Genomic DNA, 21,743 nt, shown 5'->3' with positions numbered 1-21,743 from the left:
ACAGCGGAACTCCAGTCTGCTAATGTTTGGTAGTGGATTTTTACGTGCCGAGTTACCAGCCCTGATGCACAACCTTCAACGAAGGCACGCCCATTCACGCATGCCTCTACACAGAAGACGCTATAGCTGAGAATCGAACAGGATGTCTTACTGTGAGGCGACAACACTACCGCAGCACCACTACTGCGTGGCTGATGTGATCTATGTAATAAAGCATATAAATGAACTACCCTGCCTGCTCGCCATCTATAATAGAGAGACGAGTCACAATATCTACACAAAACAAAGTTCATTCCTGTCCATATTCAAGTGCAACTTAGATCTATGGATGGGAATCAAAACAATTTACCCTAGCACTGCCCCCTGTACTTTAATGGACTGAGGCATCTGCTAAATGTGTTATCCCATGCAAGGATCCCCTCAAATTATCTATGGTATGATCGCAGTTATTCTCATTAGGGGCAATATATAATTAACCATGGGATGGGCAAAGCCAATCTATAACCAAGTAGGATAGGTTATTTTGAGCACTAAAAGAGAAATTGGATAGGCTTTAAAATGGCCCACAAGGTCATCTAGCTTAGTACTTACCTGTGAACCTACAAGTCTATATGGAGAGCTCCTGAGAAACATTTTTGTTAATCCTCTGCAGGAGGTGAATGACACAAAAATGAAGGAAGAAGTGCTCAGTTCCTTTCCGGCTATTTCTAACACGCTTAAGGAGAGACTGAGGCAGCTGACCTTATGTGGGCACTGTTTCCTCACCATTTCAAGTCAGCAGTCAGCTGGGAGTGGACAGTTATACATTTGTGTTGTAAAAGAAGGCAGATCAGTCAAACTACTGGAGATGTGGGTATAAGAAGGGATTATGTGCATCTCTTGTGGCCTTGACCTCCAACTGTGAAGCAGAGAGTCATTCTGACAAGTGCTGAAATAGTTATTAGAGCAGAATCTCTAACTTAAGTTCATGTTGAACTTATGGGGTACACCCTTGGGTTTGTCACACTCTGATTTGGAGAATCTAGACAGCAGCTTGCTCTGGTTGGGCATTAGATTTTATACCACCAAGAAATGGAGACAACTTCCATGGCTAGAGTGAAGATATGCTTACTGATCTTGCAAATAAGATTATGACAGGAAGTATCTATCAGCTGAAGGTGACAGGTATGCTATGCAGGAACAATTTTTGAAATAACTATGTTGGCAGGTGCATGCAGTCTCTATGTCTTTTTCCTAAGGGTATAGGAGCTTCAGAGTTGTTGACTCTTCTTTTTAAGAAGGTATATCGGACATCACATGGGGATCTTGTTCTGTTGTTCCAATGGTTCATTCAGGAGGTCATGTTAAAATTTCACAAGCAATTTTTATCACTATACACAAACTTGAGCTCTGTTAGTATGTCATTAATGATGCTTTGAAAAATGTAACTCGTGTCATGGACACAGAACACTTATACACAATGATGGTGCATCCAAAACCTCTGCAGCTAAAGCCTGAAAAACACATAATACTACCTCTAGTAAGCCTGTGACAACAGAAGGCACTGCCAGCACAGCTAGCTGAAATTTGTAAATAATTATATTTGTGAATATCAAACTGATTTATACAAGATGCTTGTGTTACAAATGTATCAGAACTCTTTGTCATGTGTATATTAAACTGATTTGCACAGATGTTTGTGTTGAAAAGATATTTGTAAAGTGCTTGTATCTGAAATGCATCCACAGTCTGCCCTACTGGAAAGAACACAAATGTACATGCACTATTGTAACTGTTTAAAAGTATATGTTTTAACAGACAAAACTGGAAGACAGGAGGTTAACCTCAGTCTGGCAAACTTTAAAATATATCTGAAATTAAATCACTTTATGGGCTAGGCCATAAAGATGCTATCTCACAGGTTTCACTGCAGTCAGAGACACGAAGTCTGTACTAGGAAGCTTTCTGTATTGTCTTTGGGGTGAACTAATTACTATTCTAAAAGTGTGGAGGTATGAAACTGTTTTATGACTTCCAACACCTGACACAGACCTACGCAAAAGCCCTTGCGTGTGTATTTTTATAGGTAGGTGCTAAATCATGCCAGCTTCCAGCAATGTGGGTGTACATGGGAACTAGAAGTCAGATGACCAGAAGTGATGTCATTCTGCAAGCTATCCCAGAAGTAATATTTTAGATATTAATGTTAAGTTGTCAATCTCGCCTTCATTCTTGCTGGATGGGTTCGGAGCCGATCCTCGGCTCCGACTCGGCCAATACTAAAGCTTGAGAGCTAATTCCACCGGCTCGAGGCTCCCCTGTATCCCACAATGCTAGGCGGTAACTACTCAGATCTCGTTTGCCGCTATAGCTGACGAGGTGCTTTTCTACCGGCTCAGGCAGGTGAGTTAGAGTTTTTACCATATTAGGTATTTCTTAACCCCCTTTTTTGTTTCATACCATAACTTTTTTAGTTTAATTAAATATTTAGATAAATCAACCCCTGTTTTTCGGGTCTATATTCCCTTTCTTCCCTTATCTTGTAGGCCTTTGGCCCCTCCCTTCCCCCAGTCCTTTAGTGTGACTAAATTAGTTGTTTTTTTGTTAAGGGCTTGTGTGTGTATGTGTGTTTGTGGCTTGTGTTAGCCTTAATAATTTAATAATTTCTTCAGTAGAGGGTGTGTCTGTAGTGTGTTTGTGTTGTTGTCAGGCACTCCTTTTACGATGTCAAAAGACTCTAAGGTCTCAGGCTTCAAGAAGTGTGACTCGTGCTGTCAGAAAATGTCTCTGACAGACGGTCACACTTCTTGTGTGTATTGCCTGGGACCTTTGCACCTGCAGGACTCTTGTGCTGTTTGTCATGGTTTTAGCCCTAGAGTCCTGCAGGAACGCAATAATAAATTAATCTTGCGGGGCTTATTAAAGCCTAAAGGCCCCCCGACTCAGTCTGTGTCGGGGAAGCCTTCCAAAACTTCCAAACAGTCGGCTCCGGTTTCAGAGTCGACTGCTGGAAAGATTAAGTCAGCTTCGACATCGGCTCCGGCCGGAGCCGATGTTTCCAAGCCTCATACTGTTACCTCGGCTCCGGCTGGAGCCGAGGCTGATAAAACTCCGTTGGCTCCGATACTCTTATCGGAGCCTAGATCTTATCGGAGCCACAGTCTAGGAAGAAGTCCAGATCCCCCTCTATCGGCTCCATGCATTCGGCGCCAGGATCCCCTCTTCTTTCTGAACGGAGCCATAAAACTCATTCCTCACGGTCTTCCAGGTTATCTGACCATGATTTGCAAAGGGTAGTGAGTAGACTTCTCAAGTCCGAGGCACTGGCCCAAATGCTGCATATCCCGACTCACCAGTCAGTGGCTATTTCCGTTCCCCAATACATTCCTCCTCAGACTCCTTTGAGTTCGGAGCCAGGGCTTGTCAGAGCCATGACTGTCGGTGCGTCGGATCCGATACCTTCCCTTTCGGCTCCGTCGTCTGCTCCGATCTCCTCCTTGGAGGGATCTCGGCGCCGAGCTTCCCTCGTCGGCTCCGAGGGGGCGAGTGGCATCGGACCCTTGTCCGACCCCGCTCGCCCTCTCGGGGCTTCGGCGCTGGTGAGTTCGGCTCTGACATCGGCTTCGGAGCCATCCCTGTCGGTGCCGGGGGAGGTCCTTGTCTCTTCGGAGCGGGGGCCTCTGGCCTTGCCTGACAGGGGTGCCTTCGAGGTCATGCGGAGCGTACTAGAACCAGGTTCTGCCCCACAGTCGGCTCCTTCAGCCCCCCCATCTACAGTGCCTGCGGTGATTTCTACTCACCCCCTTGTCTTAGACCGCAGAGAGCCAACTCCTCAAGTTTCCCCATTGGGAATTTCCTCCTCTTCCGAGGCCTCTCCTGACCCGGCAGGAGATCCCCCAAGGAAGAGGCAGTGCAAGAGGAAGCACATGGACTCCCCTGAGTCTATCACCTCTGACACTGACTTAGAGGAATCCAAAGATTCCCCTCGATCCCCCTCTGATGTCTCCTTTGCTGACATCCTTGAGATCCTGAAACAGAGGGGGAACTGGCCAGCCCTTAACCCTTCGGAGGATGAGTCAGTGTATCTTGAGGCGTTTGGCTCTCGCCCTTCTACCTCCTGGGTGTCCCCTCCCTTTGACCCCCTTATGGAAGTGGTGGCAAGGAAGGCTTGGATGGCTCCTGATTCAGTGGAACCCACCCCGAGGAGACCATCTAAATTTATTACTGCCCCTAGAGATAAAGATTTTTTATCCAAAGGTGTCCCTGTTGATGCCATGGTGGTAGCTGCGGCCACTAAGAAGGAGTTATCTGATCCTTCAGTTCCTGTCCATCCTCCTAATAAGGAATCTAGGACCATGGACAGGTATGGCAAGCGGATGTTCTCATCAGCAACCTTTTCAATGCGTTCGCTGAATTACTTATGCCACTTCACTCGTCTCCAGAGAGATTTACTCAAGGATATGGGTGAACTGATAAAGGATCCTACAGCTGAGGGGTTCAAAGACACAATGAACTCCCAGTTGGCAACCCTGAATTCCATCGTTAACTCCTCCATGCGGCTGGTCTCATATGCTGCAGATGGGGCGAGTAGAGGCACAGGTGTTGCCTTACGACGTCACGCCTGGATGCGGCTATGCAACTTTGCGGACCCTTTCAAGGCGTCCTTCACCAATTCTCCCCTTGATGGATTACCCTTGTTTGGTCCACAGTTGAAGGATACATTGACCAGGTGCGAGGTAGAAGGTAAGACTCTCTCTGCCGTAGGAGTCCGTTTTTCTACCCCTTCTAGACCCTATCCCAAAGGTCAGAGGGGAGGAAAGATGTGGTTCCGCAAACAATCCCAGGGAGTCTCATCTTGACGCACAAGGCCGATTCCCCTCTAGAGGCAGAGGGGGGAATAATAATAGACGCCGCCCTAGAGGCAGAGGAGGCCCGCAAAACCAGGGTAGCAGAGAAATGTTCTCTGACAAACCCTTTCAGCATCCCCGAGGGGCTGCCCGGCTGTCCACCTTCGGAGGCAGTCGGGGGAAGGTTATCCCTGCACCCAAAAGCCTGGCTTTCCCTTACTCAAGACAAATGGGTACAGTCGATCATATCCGAGGGTTACAAAATTCCCTTTATTCACATCCCATCCCAACCCAAAAGATCCCTTCCAGACGTTCCACCCGGTCTAAGGGAGCAAGCAGCATTAGAAATTTCAAAGCTGCTATCAAAAAGAGCTATCCAATCAGTCCTGGCAGACCAGCAAGGATCCGGAATCTACTCCAAATTCTTTTTGATACCAAAAAAAACAGGGGACTGGAGACCCATACTGGATCTCAGCTACTTAAACAAGTATGTCAGGAAAACAAAATTCCGGATGGTCACGCTACAGTCCATTCTACCCTTCTTGGGTCAGGACAATTGGATGTGCTCGATAGAGCTTCAGGACGCGTACTACCACATCAAGATGAACAGAAGCTCCAGGAGATATCTCCGCTTCAGGCTGGGAGCCAGTCACTACCAGTTCAGGGCCCTACCCTTTGGTCTCACTACAGCCCCCCGTGTGTTTACCAAATGCATGGCAGCGGTCGCGGCTCACTTGAGACGTCAAGGATTCCAGGTGTTTCCATATTTAGACGACTGGCTCCTTACCGCCACCACCAGACATCAGCTTCTTCTATCCAGGGACTTCACCATCCAATCTTGCCAAGCTCTAGGCATTTCGATAAATTTCGAAAATTCTGCCTTGTCGCCTTGTCAATCTATTACCTTTATAGGCGCCACCTTAGACACACTCAATCTTTCAGCCAGACTCACAGAGCAGAGAGTGTCAGACATTCGGAACCAAGTTTCCCTTCTCTTACAATGCAACAAAGTCAAAGCCAGACTAGTTTTGAAGGTGTTAGGACTCATGGCAGCAGCTATTCCCCTTCTCCTCTTAGCTCGCATTCACATGAGGATCCTCCAATGGATGCTGTTTACTCAGTGGTCCTTTCAACAGCTCCCGATGTCCCATACCATATTGATAACTCAATCATGCAAGAATCAACTGTCTTGGTGGATCACATCACATCAACTTCTCCGAGGAAGACCCTTCACTCTTCCCCCGCCCCCAGTCGCCACGTTGACAACAGACGCCTCCCTGATCGGGTGGGGGGGCATTATCAGGGCAGGACAGTCCAAGGCACGTGGCAACCTTTCGAGTGCCACTTGCACATAAACGTCTTAGAGATGAGAGCAGTGCTTTTAGCGTTGCAAGCCCTTCACGACTCTCTTCCCACTGGGACTACTGCAATTCAAACGGACAACATGTCCGTAGTGTGGTACATCAACAAACAAGGTGGAACCAGATCATACCCTTTATGTCGAGAGGCACTCAGACTTTGGCAATGGGCGATCTCTTCTCAGCGTTTTCTGATAGCAACACACATTCCCGGGAAATCCAACGTTATTGCAGACAAATTGAGCAGGGCAAGTCTCATGCCCCACGAGTGGTCTCTAAAGAAATCAGTTCTAGAAGAAGTATTCCTAAGATGGGGCCAGCCTTGCTGCGATCTTTTTGCTACTCCCCAAAACAGCAAGTGTCACGACTTCTTCACTCTCTTCCCGTTACCAGGCCATCCCACCAGAGACGCTCTAGTCCACGATTGGCCCCGGGGACTTCTATATGCCTTTCCCCCCTTTCCACTGATATCTCAACTAATTCAGAAAGCCATCGCCTTGAGAGTGACAATGATCCTCATTGCCCCTTACTGGCCTTGACAGATATGGTTTCCTTTTCTTCATCGTTACCTTTTGGAGCAGCCGTGGCATCTGGACCCAGTACCAGATCTGATAACCCACCAATCGGGTCAGCTGCACCAATCTCTGCCCTCTCTAAACCTCACAGCGTGGTTTCTCCAATTCCAACCTTAGCCAGGCTTCCCTCAATATCTCGCTCGGTCCGAGATATCTTGATAGCCTCTCATAAATCTTCTACCCGGAAGATTTATAGTAGCAAATGGAAATGCTTCTCTTTTTGGGCAACATCAAAAAACGTAGATCCCTTTACTGCACCTATCCAGTCTATTCTAGACTTTCTAGCAGAACTCTTTCATTTAGGATCATCTGCATCTACCATTAGAGTTCAATTGGCTGCCATATCTAATTTTCATGTTGGTGTTTCAGAGTCTAGCATCATGGCTCACAAACTCTGTAAAGCCTTTTTAAGGGGCGTATTTCTTCTCAAACCTCCAATCAAAGATCCCCCGCCTCAATGGGATTTGAACTTGGTTCTGGCATCTTTAATCCTTCCCCTTGAACTGGCGGCTTCATGTTCTCTGAAGTTGCTTTCTTGGAAGACACTTTTTCTGGTAGCTATAACTTCAGCGAGAAGGGTATCTGAACTCCATGCTCTTTGCAGTCGTCCTCCTTACTTAGTGTTTCACAAAGATAGGGTATCCCTCCGTACTAATCCATCCTTTTTGCCTAAAGTTTCCTCTCAAATAAACCTAAACCAAATTATTGATCTCCCCGTCTTTTCCCCTAACTATTCAAACAGGTCGGAACAAAAGCTACATTTTTTGGATGTTCATCGCCAACTTAGATATTACTTAGACAGGACTAAACAATTCAGGAAATCTAATCAATTGTTTCTGTCATATGCGGAAGGGAAATTGGGCCTTCCAGTTACTAAAGTATCCCTCTCTAGATGGCTCACCTCTACAATTACCTTCATCTATGAGATCAGACATCAAAAACTACCCTCAAGACCTAGAGCTCATTCAACTAGGGCATTAGCTACATCCGTAGCTTTTCAGGATAGGCTGCCAATAGATTCCATTTGTGTAGCAGCCACCTGGGCTTCTCCTCATACATTCATTTCACATTACAAATTGGACATGGTTTCCGGAAGCCGTGCCAGTTTTGGTTCCACTGTTCTCAAGAGTCTGTTCCGATAGGCCACCCGGGATAAGGTGCTAGGGACGCGGTCCCATCCAGCAAGAATGAAGGCGAGATTGACAACTTAACATTAAGAAGTTATGTACCTACCATAACATTCCATGTTAGTTGTCTTCTTCTCGCCTTCTTTCTTAAGCCCCACCTCCTTCCCCCAAGCCTGGACAGACCGACAGGAATTCAGTTTGTGTTCTTCCTCTGGAAGTCATCATTCCCACACGTTCTTCCACCTCTTTTATCCTTTCTGAGGTCTGCGATACTTTTTACGCAGATTGTTTTGAGGTGGGTTTCCCTACTCCATTCTATGGAGACTAGGGTTGCTTGGTATAGCTATCAAACGAGATCTGAGTAGTTACTGCCTAGCATTGTGGGATATAGGGGAGCCTCGAGCCGGTGGAATTAGCTCTCGAGCTTTAGTACTGGCCAAGTCGGAGCCGAGGATCGGCTCCGAACCCATCCAGCAAGAAAGAAGGCGAGAAGAAGACAACTAACATGGAACGTTATGGTAGGTACATAACTTCTTATTTTGAGAAGTCTCTTACTGAGATTCAGTATTCTATATTTTGTCTTGGCTTGACAACAAGAAGGTCCATTCACCACATCATCTGCCTTGCTCTATTACAAAAGTAGGGAATAGTATAATTCTCTTAGATTCAGTCAGGAATATATTGAAGCTTAGTTTAGACATTGTTTTTCTTTGTCTGAGCCTGTCCTTCAATGTTAAATATTTCCTGTGATTCTGAACTCTGATCTCAATGTGAACATATATTTAGTATTGTCTTGTTCTTTATTATTTGCTATTAAATATATTTAAATATTTCATTGTGGCTAATCTTTGCAGACATATTCAAGTTCTGAAACTATCTGCATATTTATCTGGTGACACAGTGTGGGCCACTCCTAACAGCCTTGCTCTTGGTCAAACTACCATTTGTATTAATATTACACAATAAGATTGGACGCCCTTTGTTAAGGGCCTTAAAGTAGCTGGGGAGGGGTTCTGGTAGCAGTGACAACTACCTTATAATATGGCCAAAAGGGGACATAGCTAGTAAACCTGTACCAGCCTTTCCCAGGTGTGTGTGTGTGTGTGTGTGTGTGTGTGTGTGTGTGTGTGTGTGTGTGTGTGTGTGTGTGCGTGCGCAAATCAAATCTCAAACAGTGAGTGTGTCAGCTACTTGGGCAGGGCCACAAAGCACTGGTTGGACAGATAAAGTGTTGGAGGACTTGCCTTGGAACCTTGGCTAAGGACTCCACTCTATAGCTGTGCCAATGGGAAGTCTTACTGGGGATCTGCAGAAAGAGGGAGAAACCAGCCCCAGACTGACTGTGGTCTCTGTGTGCTTGATTGTGTTTAATGCAGACAGCTGCCTCTGGAGATACTGTGTGTGTACCTGTTATCCTCCCAGTGAATGTTCCCACTGGTATCAGTGCTGAGGATTGAGGCTCTTTGTTTACTGGCCCAGAAGTTGGAGGTTCATCACAAAGCTCAACAAAGCATTACTATAATCTGTGCTAACATCTTCCTTCCATCCATAAACCCTTATCTGTCTAAAACCATCTGCAAAGACAAGAACAGAGGGGTGTATAGAAAGTTCCCTTTGTGCAAAGCATCAGCCTTGTTCCATAAATTAAGGTCCTGGAAATAATCAAAAGAAACTAGTTCTGCACTGAACAAGAACGAAAAACAGTTGATTAGGCATTGCTGCATGCTATAGAGCTGTCTTTTTACCTAGAAATGGCAGAGAGAGTAAATACCACACTTCATAATAAACATACTTCTTTGAAAAATGCAGCATTTCTTGTGACTTTGTCAGCATGAGCTTTCTGTATTTCTGGATAGAATGTGCCAATCACATAATCAAGCATCTGTATGCGGATGTCATTCCTACCGACACTAGGACCCTGGCGACCTGTAAATTCATCAGTTGGTTTAAATATCTCAAATGATCCAAATCTGGTCCAGTTGAAAAAGACAAAAAAAGAAAGAAGAAATTGAATCACTATCGCGTCTTTTTAGTACAGGAGTTAAGTTTCCAATGCATTTATTTACTTAAATCAAGGTAAAGGCATCAGTGTGCTAAACTGCACATATTAAAGGTTAGCCCTTTAGAGCACCTGTATTGTAGATGGCATCCCTTTACAGTTTATCCAACCAAAGGCACAGCATTCCACATGGCTACAAGAAAGACAAGACAGTAATGTCTGCAATGGGTGTGCAGCAATACATTCAGGTAATACAAAAGGTTTTCCATAGAGAAACTTTAGAAATAAATAATGCAGCAATGTTCAGTCTTCCAATGCTATTTTTCAAGGCTTTACTGGAAAAACTCACCCAAACTCTGTCACAGCTTGCTGTGAGGAAACGGTTAGTTTGTTTTTGCTTTTTTGTATTTTGTTCTGCTTTATTGCCTTCTTCTATTTTGTATACTGTGATTTATTTTTTTTCTAAACTGTGCAATTTAAAGTAGAATACAAGTAAAACGCAGTTTAAAGAAAATAAATCGAAGTGCCCACCCCTTCTAATCTGTCTTGCTCTTTTAAAATTATGGCTCTCCACTTAGACAGCTAAAGCTTAAGTTACTCCCTCTTTCATATCTAACTGCTTAGTGCACACTGCAGCTCTTAGGACAGTAACTGTCACTCTTCTACTTTGGACACAATAGAAGAGTCTTTGTGGGTTCTGTTCAAGCAGCTTTATTTTATAGAAACACATCACGATAGAAGTTTACTGACTAACTTAAGTAACCTATATACAAACTAACTGCTGCAATTATACATGCTCACTCGCTGGCTGCACTCTCAAAATGGCACTAGGATGGCACGTGCCTGACATTTATACATGCACGCTCAGTCTTTGACATGCTTCTTAAAGGCACGTGCACTCTGATCTACATCCTCACTCTTTAAATGAAACATGCAATGTTATGGACCTATTTAGCATGCAGATATCACAGACATTACTTTATCATGCATTTACACAAGATTAAATATATATATATATATATATATATATATATATATATATATATATATAAACACATATATACACAGTTACGTCCAAGTTGCTGCATATTTCAAACTGGCCCTAGATATTCGTCCATATCATGTGAGATAAAACTGGGAATTCGACTTAGCAAATGGAGCTGTCACTTCGAAATGTTCAATCTTAGAAGTATTTAGAACATCTGCAGGAATGGAATCAGAGGTTGGAACACACTCTGGTATGGGAACAACGTTTGGTTCACTCTGAGATCCAGAGTCAGTGTCATAAGGATAATGTTGCAATAATAATTCAGGTACAGGAAGAAGATGATCTGCGATTCCTCCTGCACTCCACACCCTCAGATTCTAAGAGGTAGGATCTCGGCTCGGCACATATGCCTGTAACTTGATCAATCAGGTCGAAACTTTTTGTCGTTTGTATTCTCACTATCTCTCCTTCCCTCAACTGACAAAAGAAATCTGCTCGACTTATCATAAGTGGACTTGTGGGATGGAACACTTTTTGAATAATTGAGCCTTGATGGTTTTATTGTTCTTAGCTTTAGGCCTTAATAAACTGGAACTAATAGGTAGCATAGGCCTTCTATAGTTATGTAAAGAATCTCCACAGCAATACCCAGATTTGCTCAGAGCTATTGCACAATGGCACCTCCAATACAGAGTCAACAGATATTGCCAATATACTGGCCGACAGATTCAGTGCCAACTTTACCCCCCCCCCCCCAAAAAAAAGGACCAAACACAATACCAATAGATTGCCAGGCACCCAGTATTACTGCTGCACAGGTTAAAGTAGCACTGTCCAAGGCCAAGAAAAAAGTTATGTACTTACCATTACGTTCCATGTTAGTTGTCTTCATCTCACCTTCCTTCTTGCTGTTTGGGTTCGGAGCCGATCCTCGGCTCCGACTCAGCCATCTTCTATAGCTCAAGAGCTGTTTACTGGCTCGAGGCTACCCCTTATCCCAGAATGCCCAGCATCAGCTACCCAGATCTCATTTGTGATAACGCACACTAGGCATAAAGAGTAACCAGTTACCTAAAAACTGGTTGTCCAATACACCTAAACAAGGAAAGAGTCATAACATACCTGGCATGTGAAGTAATAAAAAGATACTCAGCCAGTGAAACAAAAAGAACTCCTCTCAATCCTCTAGGAAGGGGGAAGGAGGGAGGGATGCAAGAAGGAAGGCGAGATGAAGACAACTAACATGGAACGTTATGGTAGGTACATAACTTCTTTATGTTAAGTTGTCCATCTCGCCTTCATTCTTGCTGTTTGGGACAGCGTCCCTAGCACCTAAAATCCTGGGTGGCTCATTGGAACAGACTCTTCAGAACAGTAGAACCAAAGGAAGCTCTGCTCCGGGAAACCATATCCACCTTGTAATGAGAGATAAAAGTATGATGGTTTGCCCAAGTGGCAGCTGCACAGAGTGAATCTATGGGCAACCTAGAATGAAAGGCTATAGAGGTGGCTAAAGCTCTAGTAGAATGACCTTTTGGCTTAGCTGGTAGCTCTTTATTTCGTAACTGATAAAGGCAATAGTATCAGATAACCATCTGGATAAGCTCACCTTAGAAACTGGCAGGCCTTGTTTGTTGAAAGCATAAGAAAGAAATAACTGGTCTGACTTTCTTAGTTCCTTAGTTCTATGGAGGTAAAAACGCAATTGTCTGTGTACATCCAATTGGTGGAGCTTGTATTCTGCCTTGTTGCTGTGATTGGGAAAGAAAACTGGGAGATCTATGGATTGATTTAAATTGTTCTCTGAGCAGACTTTAGGAATAAAGGATGGATTGGTCCTCAGAGAAACTCTGTCCTTGAGAAACACCAGGTAAGGAGGACAAACACATAGTGCTTGAAGTTCTGAGACACGTCTAGCTGAAGTGATGGCAACCAAGAAAGAAATTTTAAGGAACATGATGCTGCCGGTTCAAAGGGAGGCAAAATTAAGGAAGCTAAAACTAAATTGAGATCCCAAGGAGGAGGAGGATCTCTAACTGGGGTTCTAAGAAGAGATGTTCCTTTCATAAAGGCTTTGCAGAGCTTATGAGACATTATGCTAGAATTAAACATATCAATATGAAAATTAGAAATGGCAGCTAGCTGTACTCTAATGGTAGCGGAAGCCACACCAGACTGAAAGAGTTGTGTTAGAAATTCAAGAATTTCATGGACTGGGGCCGAGAAAGGATCCATATTTCTAGATTCTGCCCAGTAAGAAAACTGTTTCCATTTACTAGCATACGTTTTCCTTGTAGTAGACTTATGTGAGACACGGACTGCTGGGGAGATACTGGAAAGCCTGGCTACGGTTGGAAGTGGAGTAACCAAGCTGTGAGCTGGAGAGTTTGAAGGGATTGGTGCAACCCGCCTGATTGGTGAATCAGAAGATCTAGAACCGGGTCCAGAATCCACAGTTGATCCAGAAGGTAGAGGTGCAGGAACGGGAACCATATCTGTCGAGGCCAATATGGGGCAATGAGGATAATTTTGCAACCCAACGATTTTGCTTTCTGTATGAGTCTTGGTATTAGGGGAAAAGCGTAAAGGAGTCCCTGAGGCCAATCGTGGACTAGAGCATCTATGGGTATATGACCTGGAAGAGGAAGTAGGGAGAAGTAGCTGCTGCATTTGTTGTTGAGAGGAGTGGCAAATAGACTGCAGCAAGGCTGTCCCCATTTGCGGAAGATAAGATCCGCAACTTCCTGATTCAGATACCACTCGTGAGGCATGAGGATAGCACTGTTGAGCCTGTCCGCTATGACGTTGGATTTCCCAGGGATGTGAGTTGCTATCAGAAAACGTTGGGAGGAAATCGCCGATTGCCACAGTCCGAGTGCTTCTCAACACAAGGGTAAGACCTGGTCCCGTCCTGTTTGTTGATGTACCACACCACTGACATTTAAGAATAAACAACAATTATAATAATAGAAAAAAATTATACTAAGCCTGAGCCAGTAACGAAGCAACCTCGCAGCTGAAGCGGCAAATGAGATCTGGGTAGCTGACGCTGGGCATTCTGGGATAAGGGGTAGCCTCGAGCCAGTAAACAGCTCTCGAGCTATAGAAGATGGCCGAGTCAGAGCCGAGGATCGGCTCCGAACCAAACAAACAGCAAGAATGAAGGCAAGATGGACAACTTAACATTACAGCTTCTATAGGACCTGGCAATATCCCTGGCTGTGTTCTACATGAAATACAGAGTAAACTGGCACCTCACCTGTGTGCCCTGTTCTATCACAACCTCACCTCAGGCTTTGTCCCTACTGAATGGCGCACTGCTACAGTCATCCCTCTCCACAAAGGAGAAGCGACTACAGACCCTAGGAACTATTGCCCCATTAGCCTGACAAGTCCGATATGCAAAGCTATGGAACACATCATCATGGACCTAATAAACAAGGATATACGGAATCTCCAAACTCTGGATCCCACACGGTTTGGTTTTGTGAAGGGTAGATCATGCCTGCTCAACCTGGTTGACTTCTTTGAGTCAGTCACCAGAGCTGTGGATGAAGGCAAGGTGGTTTATGCAGCCTACCTTGATCTGGCCAAGGCCTTTGATACCATTCCCCACTCAGGAACCATAGAAAAACTCACTAAGCTAGGCATCAACCCCTATTCAGTAGGTGGGTTGCAAACTGGCTCACAGATAGAAACCACGGTGTGAAAGTAGCTGACTCCAAGTCAGACTACCGACCAGTCATGTGTGGAGTCTCACACGGTTCGGTCCTAGGTCCTCGCCTGTTTGGTATCTACTTCTCTGAAGTCCAGGCCAACATGATGGACTCTGGCTGACAAAGTTTACAGATGATTGCAAGTTGGGAGCCATAATTAATTCCCCAAGTGATGTTGACATCCTACAAAAAGGCCTCACTGAAACCGACTGGTGTCAGAACCATGGCCTTAAGCTCAATGCCAAAAAATGTGTCGTCATCCCCTTTGGGAAAAACCCAGTTCCCATAAATTATCACATCAATGGCAGTCCACTGAACACAGAACACAGAAGGCATCATAAAGAGATCTGGGAACACAGGTTGACAGCAACCTCTCTTTTGACCACCACATTGCCAGTGTGGTCAGAATGTCCTTCTACGTGGCACATATTATTAAGGGTTTTGCATCCAGGAGGAAAGAGGTCATTGTCTCCCTCTACTCTTCCCTCAGTAGACCAATCATAGAGTACAATGCCCCATTTGGGATGTACCTCACTAGACACCTGCAACAATTGGAGAAACCGCAAAAGTACCTCACAAAGAGGATCCTAGGCCTTAAAAACTTGTCCTATATGGACAGACTCAATTCTCAGTCTCATATCGCCTACTTAGAGGCGATCTCTGCTTGACTTACAAAGCCATGTCTGACCCAGCTCTGTTAGAAATACTACATCTAAAGAAATCCCAATCCCTCCGCACCACACGCTCTAGAGACCTCAACCTCATTACCACAATCAACAGAACATGCTGGAGGGACAGGTTCATAACCCAGAGACTGCCCATGCTATGAAATAGACTTCCCATATAGGTCAAGTGGAGCGCCTCACTGGCCCTCTTCAACAGAAATCTTGATGAGTGGATGGAAAATAGAAAATTCACCCCAGGAATCACTCCAGTGGCTCTACTCGACAAAGGCACTGGGAACTAAGGCAGCTGGCACAATGTCAGGTTAATCCTATGGGCTAGGCTCCAGGGCCATTAGCCTAGTACACACCTATCAACCTATAGTTCTGGTGAGCCAGGAATATCGTCACGGGGTATGTTTCTGAGATTAAGCAAATTTAAGAAGACATTGGTATCATCACGCTTTGACCTGCTTTGCACTCTGCACTGCACGTTCAGCTAGACCATTGGACTGCGGATATTCAGGACTACTAGTGACATGTACTAAGTCCCATTCTTTTGCAAATTTCTGAAACTGGCTAGTAAATTGAGTACCAGTGTCAGAAATAACGTTGTGTGGACTACCATGGACTAAGAAATGTTGTTTCAATTTAGTAATAACAGCAGTGGATGTTAGATTAGGTAGTAGATCAATCTCAAACCAATTCGAATAAGAGTCTACCAGTACAAAGTAGTGTTATTGTTCCACTCAACAATATCAGTGGCTACTGCTGACCCAAAGTAGTTCAGGAACTTGACTTAGCTGAAGAGGTTTTCTTTGCAAATGCGGTCTAGTAATATTGCATACTGAACAAGAAGGAAAGTACTTTATCAATGTCCTTCAGTAATGAAGGCCAAAATACTAACGCTTGCTCGCCTCTTAGTGGATGCAGAACCTGGGTGACCATGATGCAAAATCTAGACATATTCATGCTGTAAGGAAGCAGGAACAACAACTTTAGGACCTTTGAAAATAATGTCATCTTCCATCAACATTTCATCTTTGTAAGGAAAATAGGTTTGCACTTCACGTGTTACACTAAATTGCTTTGACGGCCATCCAACATTAACGTAGTGATTGAGCTTTTGCAAAATTGGATCAGTCTTTGTGTGATCTCTTAACTCATCAAGCCTAGTGGTAGAAAAATTAGGCACTGCCATCACGTCAAAGTCAAAATTCTCTGCATCAAGCTGTTCCGTTTAATTTCTGAGCGATCTGGATAAGGTGTCAGCCAGGGAGAGCAGGTTGCCTTTTGTATAGACCATTTTGAAGTTGTACTTTTGCAATTTAAGCAGCACTCGTAATCTCACTGGAGATGAATGCACAGGCTTCTTTAAAATAGTGACTAGAGGTTGATGGTCAGTTTCAATCTGAATAGCTTGGCCATAAATATAATCATGAAATTTTGAACATGCAAATACTATTGTCAAAAGTTCTTTCTCAATTTGAGCATACTGCTGTTATGGGACAAGATCAGCTTTAGGGTTGCCACCTCTCCATTTTTTTCCGGACTATCCGGAAATCAAACTGATTCTCTGGTAGTCCGGAAAACACTGTGCAAACTCTGGTATTCTGTTTCAGAAAGGAAACAGACTATCAGAGTTTGTAAATCGGCTGATTTACTATGCTTTTTTTTTTTTTTTACAAAAAAACATAGTAAATCAGCTGAAAGCAGGCAGCAGGAATGGAAAAAGAGGGCATTCCTCACCGAGTGATGTTATCGTGACGTCACAAAAATGGGTGGAATGTGGTCGGGAGAGGGGTGGGATGGGCAGAATGTGGTCAGGAGAGGGGTGGGATGGTCGGGGTTACTGGTGACAAGAGGGGTGTGGCTTTACTCCGGTTTTAGCCACGATGAAAGGTGGCAATCCTAATCAGCTTATTAAAATGTATATTAATTTCAGTTTCATTAATAATGCTATATTATGATTGTTAAAAAGCAAATATAATTTGTATGCAGGGCTGGGAGAAATACAGCTTCATAAGCTAGAGTATTGCCATGTTTTAACTGCATTCTTTTAAAATGTAATAAGGAAAAACTACGTGTTGCATGAAGTTGAGGTATGTTAGTTACTACAAAAAGGAATTTGTTAGCCTGACTCCTCCAGGCTAGGAGTGCGTTGTTGCTAGGGAAGGTTTGAAATATCCAAGGTCAGAAAGAAGACCCCTTGGAAGAAGACGGATCATGTATAAAAAGATGTTCACGTGAAGTCCGAGGCGAAAATCATGAGGGATGAGGACATTTGCAAGGTTTCCTATTAGCTAGAGTCATTGTAACATAATAAAACTGCATGACCAGTTTTGATAAGAAAATGTATAAAAGATGTAGTTTGTCTCTCTTCAGAGAGACTTATTTATCAATGGTTATGAAGATGGTCTCCCAGCGCTGTTAAATAAAATTTCTGTTTGCGGAACCTGAAGTGTTGTTCCTGACTGAAGGCATATAAGGTAAATTCTTAATGTTATGTATTTATGACTATAACAATTTGATCCTGTTCTCTGGATCTGAACTTTGGTATTGCTGCAGGGCAGTTCTGGAATAGGGCCCATCACAGATTTTCTGTGAATTCCACACTGCTTTGTACGGAATAGTCAGAGACTCAGATGTGCAGATATTCAGGCTATGCAAACTTACGAGCCTTGGCAGTGAAACTGTTTTGGAAAAAGGCTTGGTTTGTAGGGTTTTTTCTCTCTCTCTTTTAGACAATTTTAACAAAATGTGGAATAAGTGCATGACTGTGATTTTGTTTGACTGAGTGGTTGTAAGATATACAACTAATAGTGGGAGGACCCCACAGGAAATGAGTATAGTAAATGTATGTACACATACAGTAAAGGGCACATTAACATAAGGAGGCACCTTGTGTCATGGGTGGTACCCTCTGGATTGAAAGGTAAGAAGTATGAGAGAGGTTTTATTTTGTCAATGTACGAATGTATGAGAGAAAGAAAAAGTTAAAGATAAAGTTAAAACAAGTTCATAAGCCCACTGCATGATTGGGACGTAGAGTATATACAGTTAAAGCAAGTTATTCAGCCCAGTAGACTATATACTGTTAAAACAAGTTAATGAGCCCACTGCATGATTGGGACATAGGCTATATACTATTAAAACAAATTTATGAGCCTACCGCAAGATATGACCTAGAGGCATGCGTTGTTAAATTAAATTCATGAGCCCAAAAGCATGCTGGGACTTAACAGTGTGATTGTGTGAAAGCACCTTCAGAGGTTCTGAAAAAGTGGTCAGTTCTGGACACAGTACCTATCCGCCCCGTTATCCCAACCGCAATGCTGGAGCTCTAACTTTTGAGCTAGCGCAGGGACAACAGCAAGGGGGTGCTGTGGGAAAAGGCTGATCGAAACCTCTCCTGTGTTGCTGCACGCCGACAGACTTCCTACCCTTCCCTCCCTGTATGGTGTGTGGATTACTACAGTTATTTTCTCTCTTCGGAATTGCCAGGATCCAGGAGTTGTAAGGTAAGTCTAACATTTTTATTACCGATTTATAAAATAAGAAGAATGGGAGCAACGATAAGCAGCGAGATCACATCCCTGAACAGGGAACACCTGCACCTGCATGTTTTCTGTATTTTAATTATCGGAAGGAAAGTTGTAAATATCTGTAGGATTGGCTTCAGCTTGCTAAGAATTGTGCTGGTGGGGTATTTCCATTAAATGGAACTTACAAGACTAAATTGCTGACAATGAAAGGTATTTTGGAAGAAAAGAAAAGCAAAGTAAGTGGGGAACAAATGACAGCATTTTACTCTTGGTACAGTGAAGCACTTAAAAGGGAGGAGGAGTCAGCATTGAGGGCTGCAGGATGTTAATAAGAAATTGTTGCAACAAGTAAAAGAGGTTAAAAGGCAGTACAGACCAGTAAAAAGGGGTCCCTTTATCCGGTCATAGCAGGTCTGAAACAAACTGAGGATGGCCAAACAGCAGGAACTTCTGAAGAGAATGATAATCCTCCAGTAGCTACTGCACCCCCACACCCCCATATGCGCCAGTACAAGTATCTCCTGTACAAGACTTTCCCACACCTCTACTTTTTGGTCCACTGTCCATTATACACCCAGTTCACGTGATAATGGTACATCTCAAACTGGTTCCCCTGTTCTATCTTCATCTTCTGGGCAGGTATCTGCAGTCGAGGGGGGTCTTCTTCCCATCCTTCTCAGACATCTTCTACTTCCCCAACAGGGGCATTAGTACTTGACACTCCTGTATCTCACCATACATGCTCACATGACAGGGTACAACAGGACATTACAACCTCTGGAGGGGATCTTTTGGCACCTCTCAGGGAAATTTTGGGGGCTAACAATAGGGAACTTATTCATCGTCCTTGGACCCCTGCTGCTTTGCATACTATGTCTAAAAATTTTCCAAATATTAGAGAAGATCCATTAAAATTCAAGGAAGAATTAAAAACTATAATAGAATGTTACAATCCTTCTTTGACAGATTTAAATCAACTGCTGAGGGTAGTTACTTCAGATGAAATAAGAAAGCAGTTACTGGAAAAGGCTGAGATAACAGATTTCACTCTCAAAGGGAATGCATTAACAGATAAACGAACAGCATTGTTAGACAAGATTACAGATGTGTGTCAACTTAGGACTGACTGGTCTAAAATACAGGCATGTAAACAAAATAAAGGGGAAGTCCCTGCAGACTACTTGAGTCACCTTAAGACAGTATTTGCTAAACATTCAGGAATACCAACCCCAGAAGAGCAAGCTAAGCCAGCTATTGCAGCAGCCTTTGTGCAAGGTCTGCAAACCCCTGTACAAAATCAAATAAAGCAAATACTCACAGACTGGCAAGGAAAGGACTTAATGTCTTTAGTAAGTGCTGCAAATCACTGAACAGAGTATCAGGAAAAACGGAGGAAGGATACTGAGGACAAGCTGTTAACTTTACAAATCAGGCAGCTGGAAAACCCAAGGGGTCGCGGTAGAAGCAGGGGAAGGGGTAGAGGAATTCCTAGAGGATTTAGCAAAAGTGCTGGTCGAAGGTAACAAGGTGCAGCTGGTTGGCAACAACAAGCTGGCATTGCTCTTCCGGCTTCATCCAACACATCTTGCTTCAATTGTGGAGAAGCAGGACATTGGAGAGGGGAGTGCCCACGCAGGCACGTGCAAACAGCCCAGGATACCTGGACTGAATGGCAACCAAATTATAATAATGCAGTCTTTCCTCCACCACCTCCTCAGATTGGAAGGAGTCAGGAAGCTCCATACTGACTACGTCAAGAAAATAAAATGGCGCAGCGGTAGCGTTGTCGTCTCATAGCAAGAGGTTCTCCAGTTCGATTCTCGGCTGGGGTGCCTTCTGTGTGGAGTCTGCATGTCCTTCCTGCATTCCTGTGGGTTTCTCAGACGTTACAAAGACATGCGTCTGGAGCATTTCTCCCCGGGCCTCCGCTGAAAATTGGCTTTGTTCTAAGTCGGACTTTCCTGGTTAACAAATGTTAAATAAATAAAAACAAAAGTGAATCTTAACCCGCTACTGACAATAGATCAAAATGGGCCCTACGTTAAGATGAAAATAAATTCAAAGAAAACCCTTTTTCTGGTGGACACTGGAGCCACTAGGTCAGTGTTAAAAATTATTTCAGATAGCCAAATACCAGTATCAGAGCATAAAGTCAAGGCAGTCGGAGTAACAAATACTACGATTACATATCCTGTTTCAGAACCCAACCCCATTTCTTTGTGTTTGATCGAAGAAAAACATTCTTTTCTTTTGAGAACTACTGCACCAGTAAACCTACTAGGAAGAGATTTGTTATGTAAGCTGGGATGTACTATTTACTGTACCCCAGAAGGGGTTTATCTAAATGTTCCAACAGAATCAGAGGGGGAAGTACTGGCAGTTTTAGCAGAAGCTGAGGAACAGCCTTTTGGAAGCATACAGGCAGATGGAGTTATTATAGAAGGTACCTGCCAACTTGTGGACTACATGCAAATGAAGTAGGTATACTAAAACAAGCAGAACCAGTAAAAATAAAATTAAATCCATCAAAACCTCTCCCCAGAGTTCCACAATATCCCATAAAGCCAGAAGCACAGCAGGGAATCAAACCTGTAATTCAGTCTCTAATACATCAAGGAATAATATTACTAGCTAAAAGCCCTTGTAATACTCCTATTTTTCCAGTGAAAAAGCCAGGAAAGGATACTTATAGATTTGTACAAGACTTAAGGGCTGTAAATAATGCAGTGCTGCCTACTTTTCCTGTTGTTCCAAATCCAGCAACAATACTGAGTTGCATACCACCTACAGCTAGTTACTTTTCTGTGACAGGTTTATGTTCAGCATTCTTTTCTATACCAATTCACCCTGACAGTCAGTTTCTGTTTGCTTATCAGGGACAGCAATATACCTGGACATGGTTGCCACAAGGATATAATATACCTGGACATGGTGCCACAAGGATATA

The 21,743-nt window shown here is 43.8% G+C and overlaps 1 protein-coding gene across 1 annotated transcript in view; it reads right to left on the bottom strand.

Annotated features, from left to right (window-relative positions):
- SELENOO (selenoprotein O) overlaps positions 1-21,743 on the bottom strand; it is an 857,804-nt gene that overhangs the window by 545,913 nt on the left and 290,148 nt on the right. Inside the window, exon 3 of the mRNA XM_044088791.1 lies at positions 9,679-9,856. Within this exon, the coding sequence (XP_043944726.1) occupies positions 9,679-9,856 (178 nt within the window). The remainder of the gene's footprint in view (positions 1-9,678; positions 9,857-21,743) is intronic.

Source organism: Protopterus annectens, chromosome 11.part0 (genome assembly GCF_019279795.1).
Source record: "Protopterus annectens isolate FY-2018-M chromosome 11.part0, PAN1.0, whole genome shotgun sequence".
Lineage (NCBI taxonomy): Eukaryota > Metazoa > Chordata > Ceratodontiformes > Protopteridae > Protopterus > Protopterus annectens.
The sequence above is the reverse complement of the archived record's forward strand: the minus strand, read 5'-3'. Positions and strand labels throughout refer to the sequence as shown.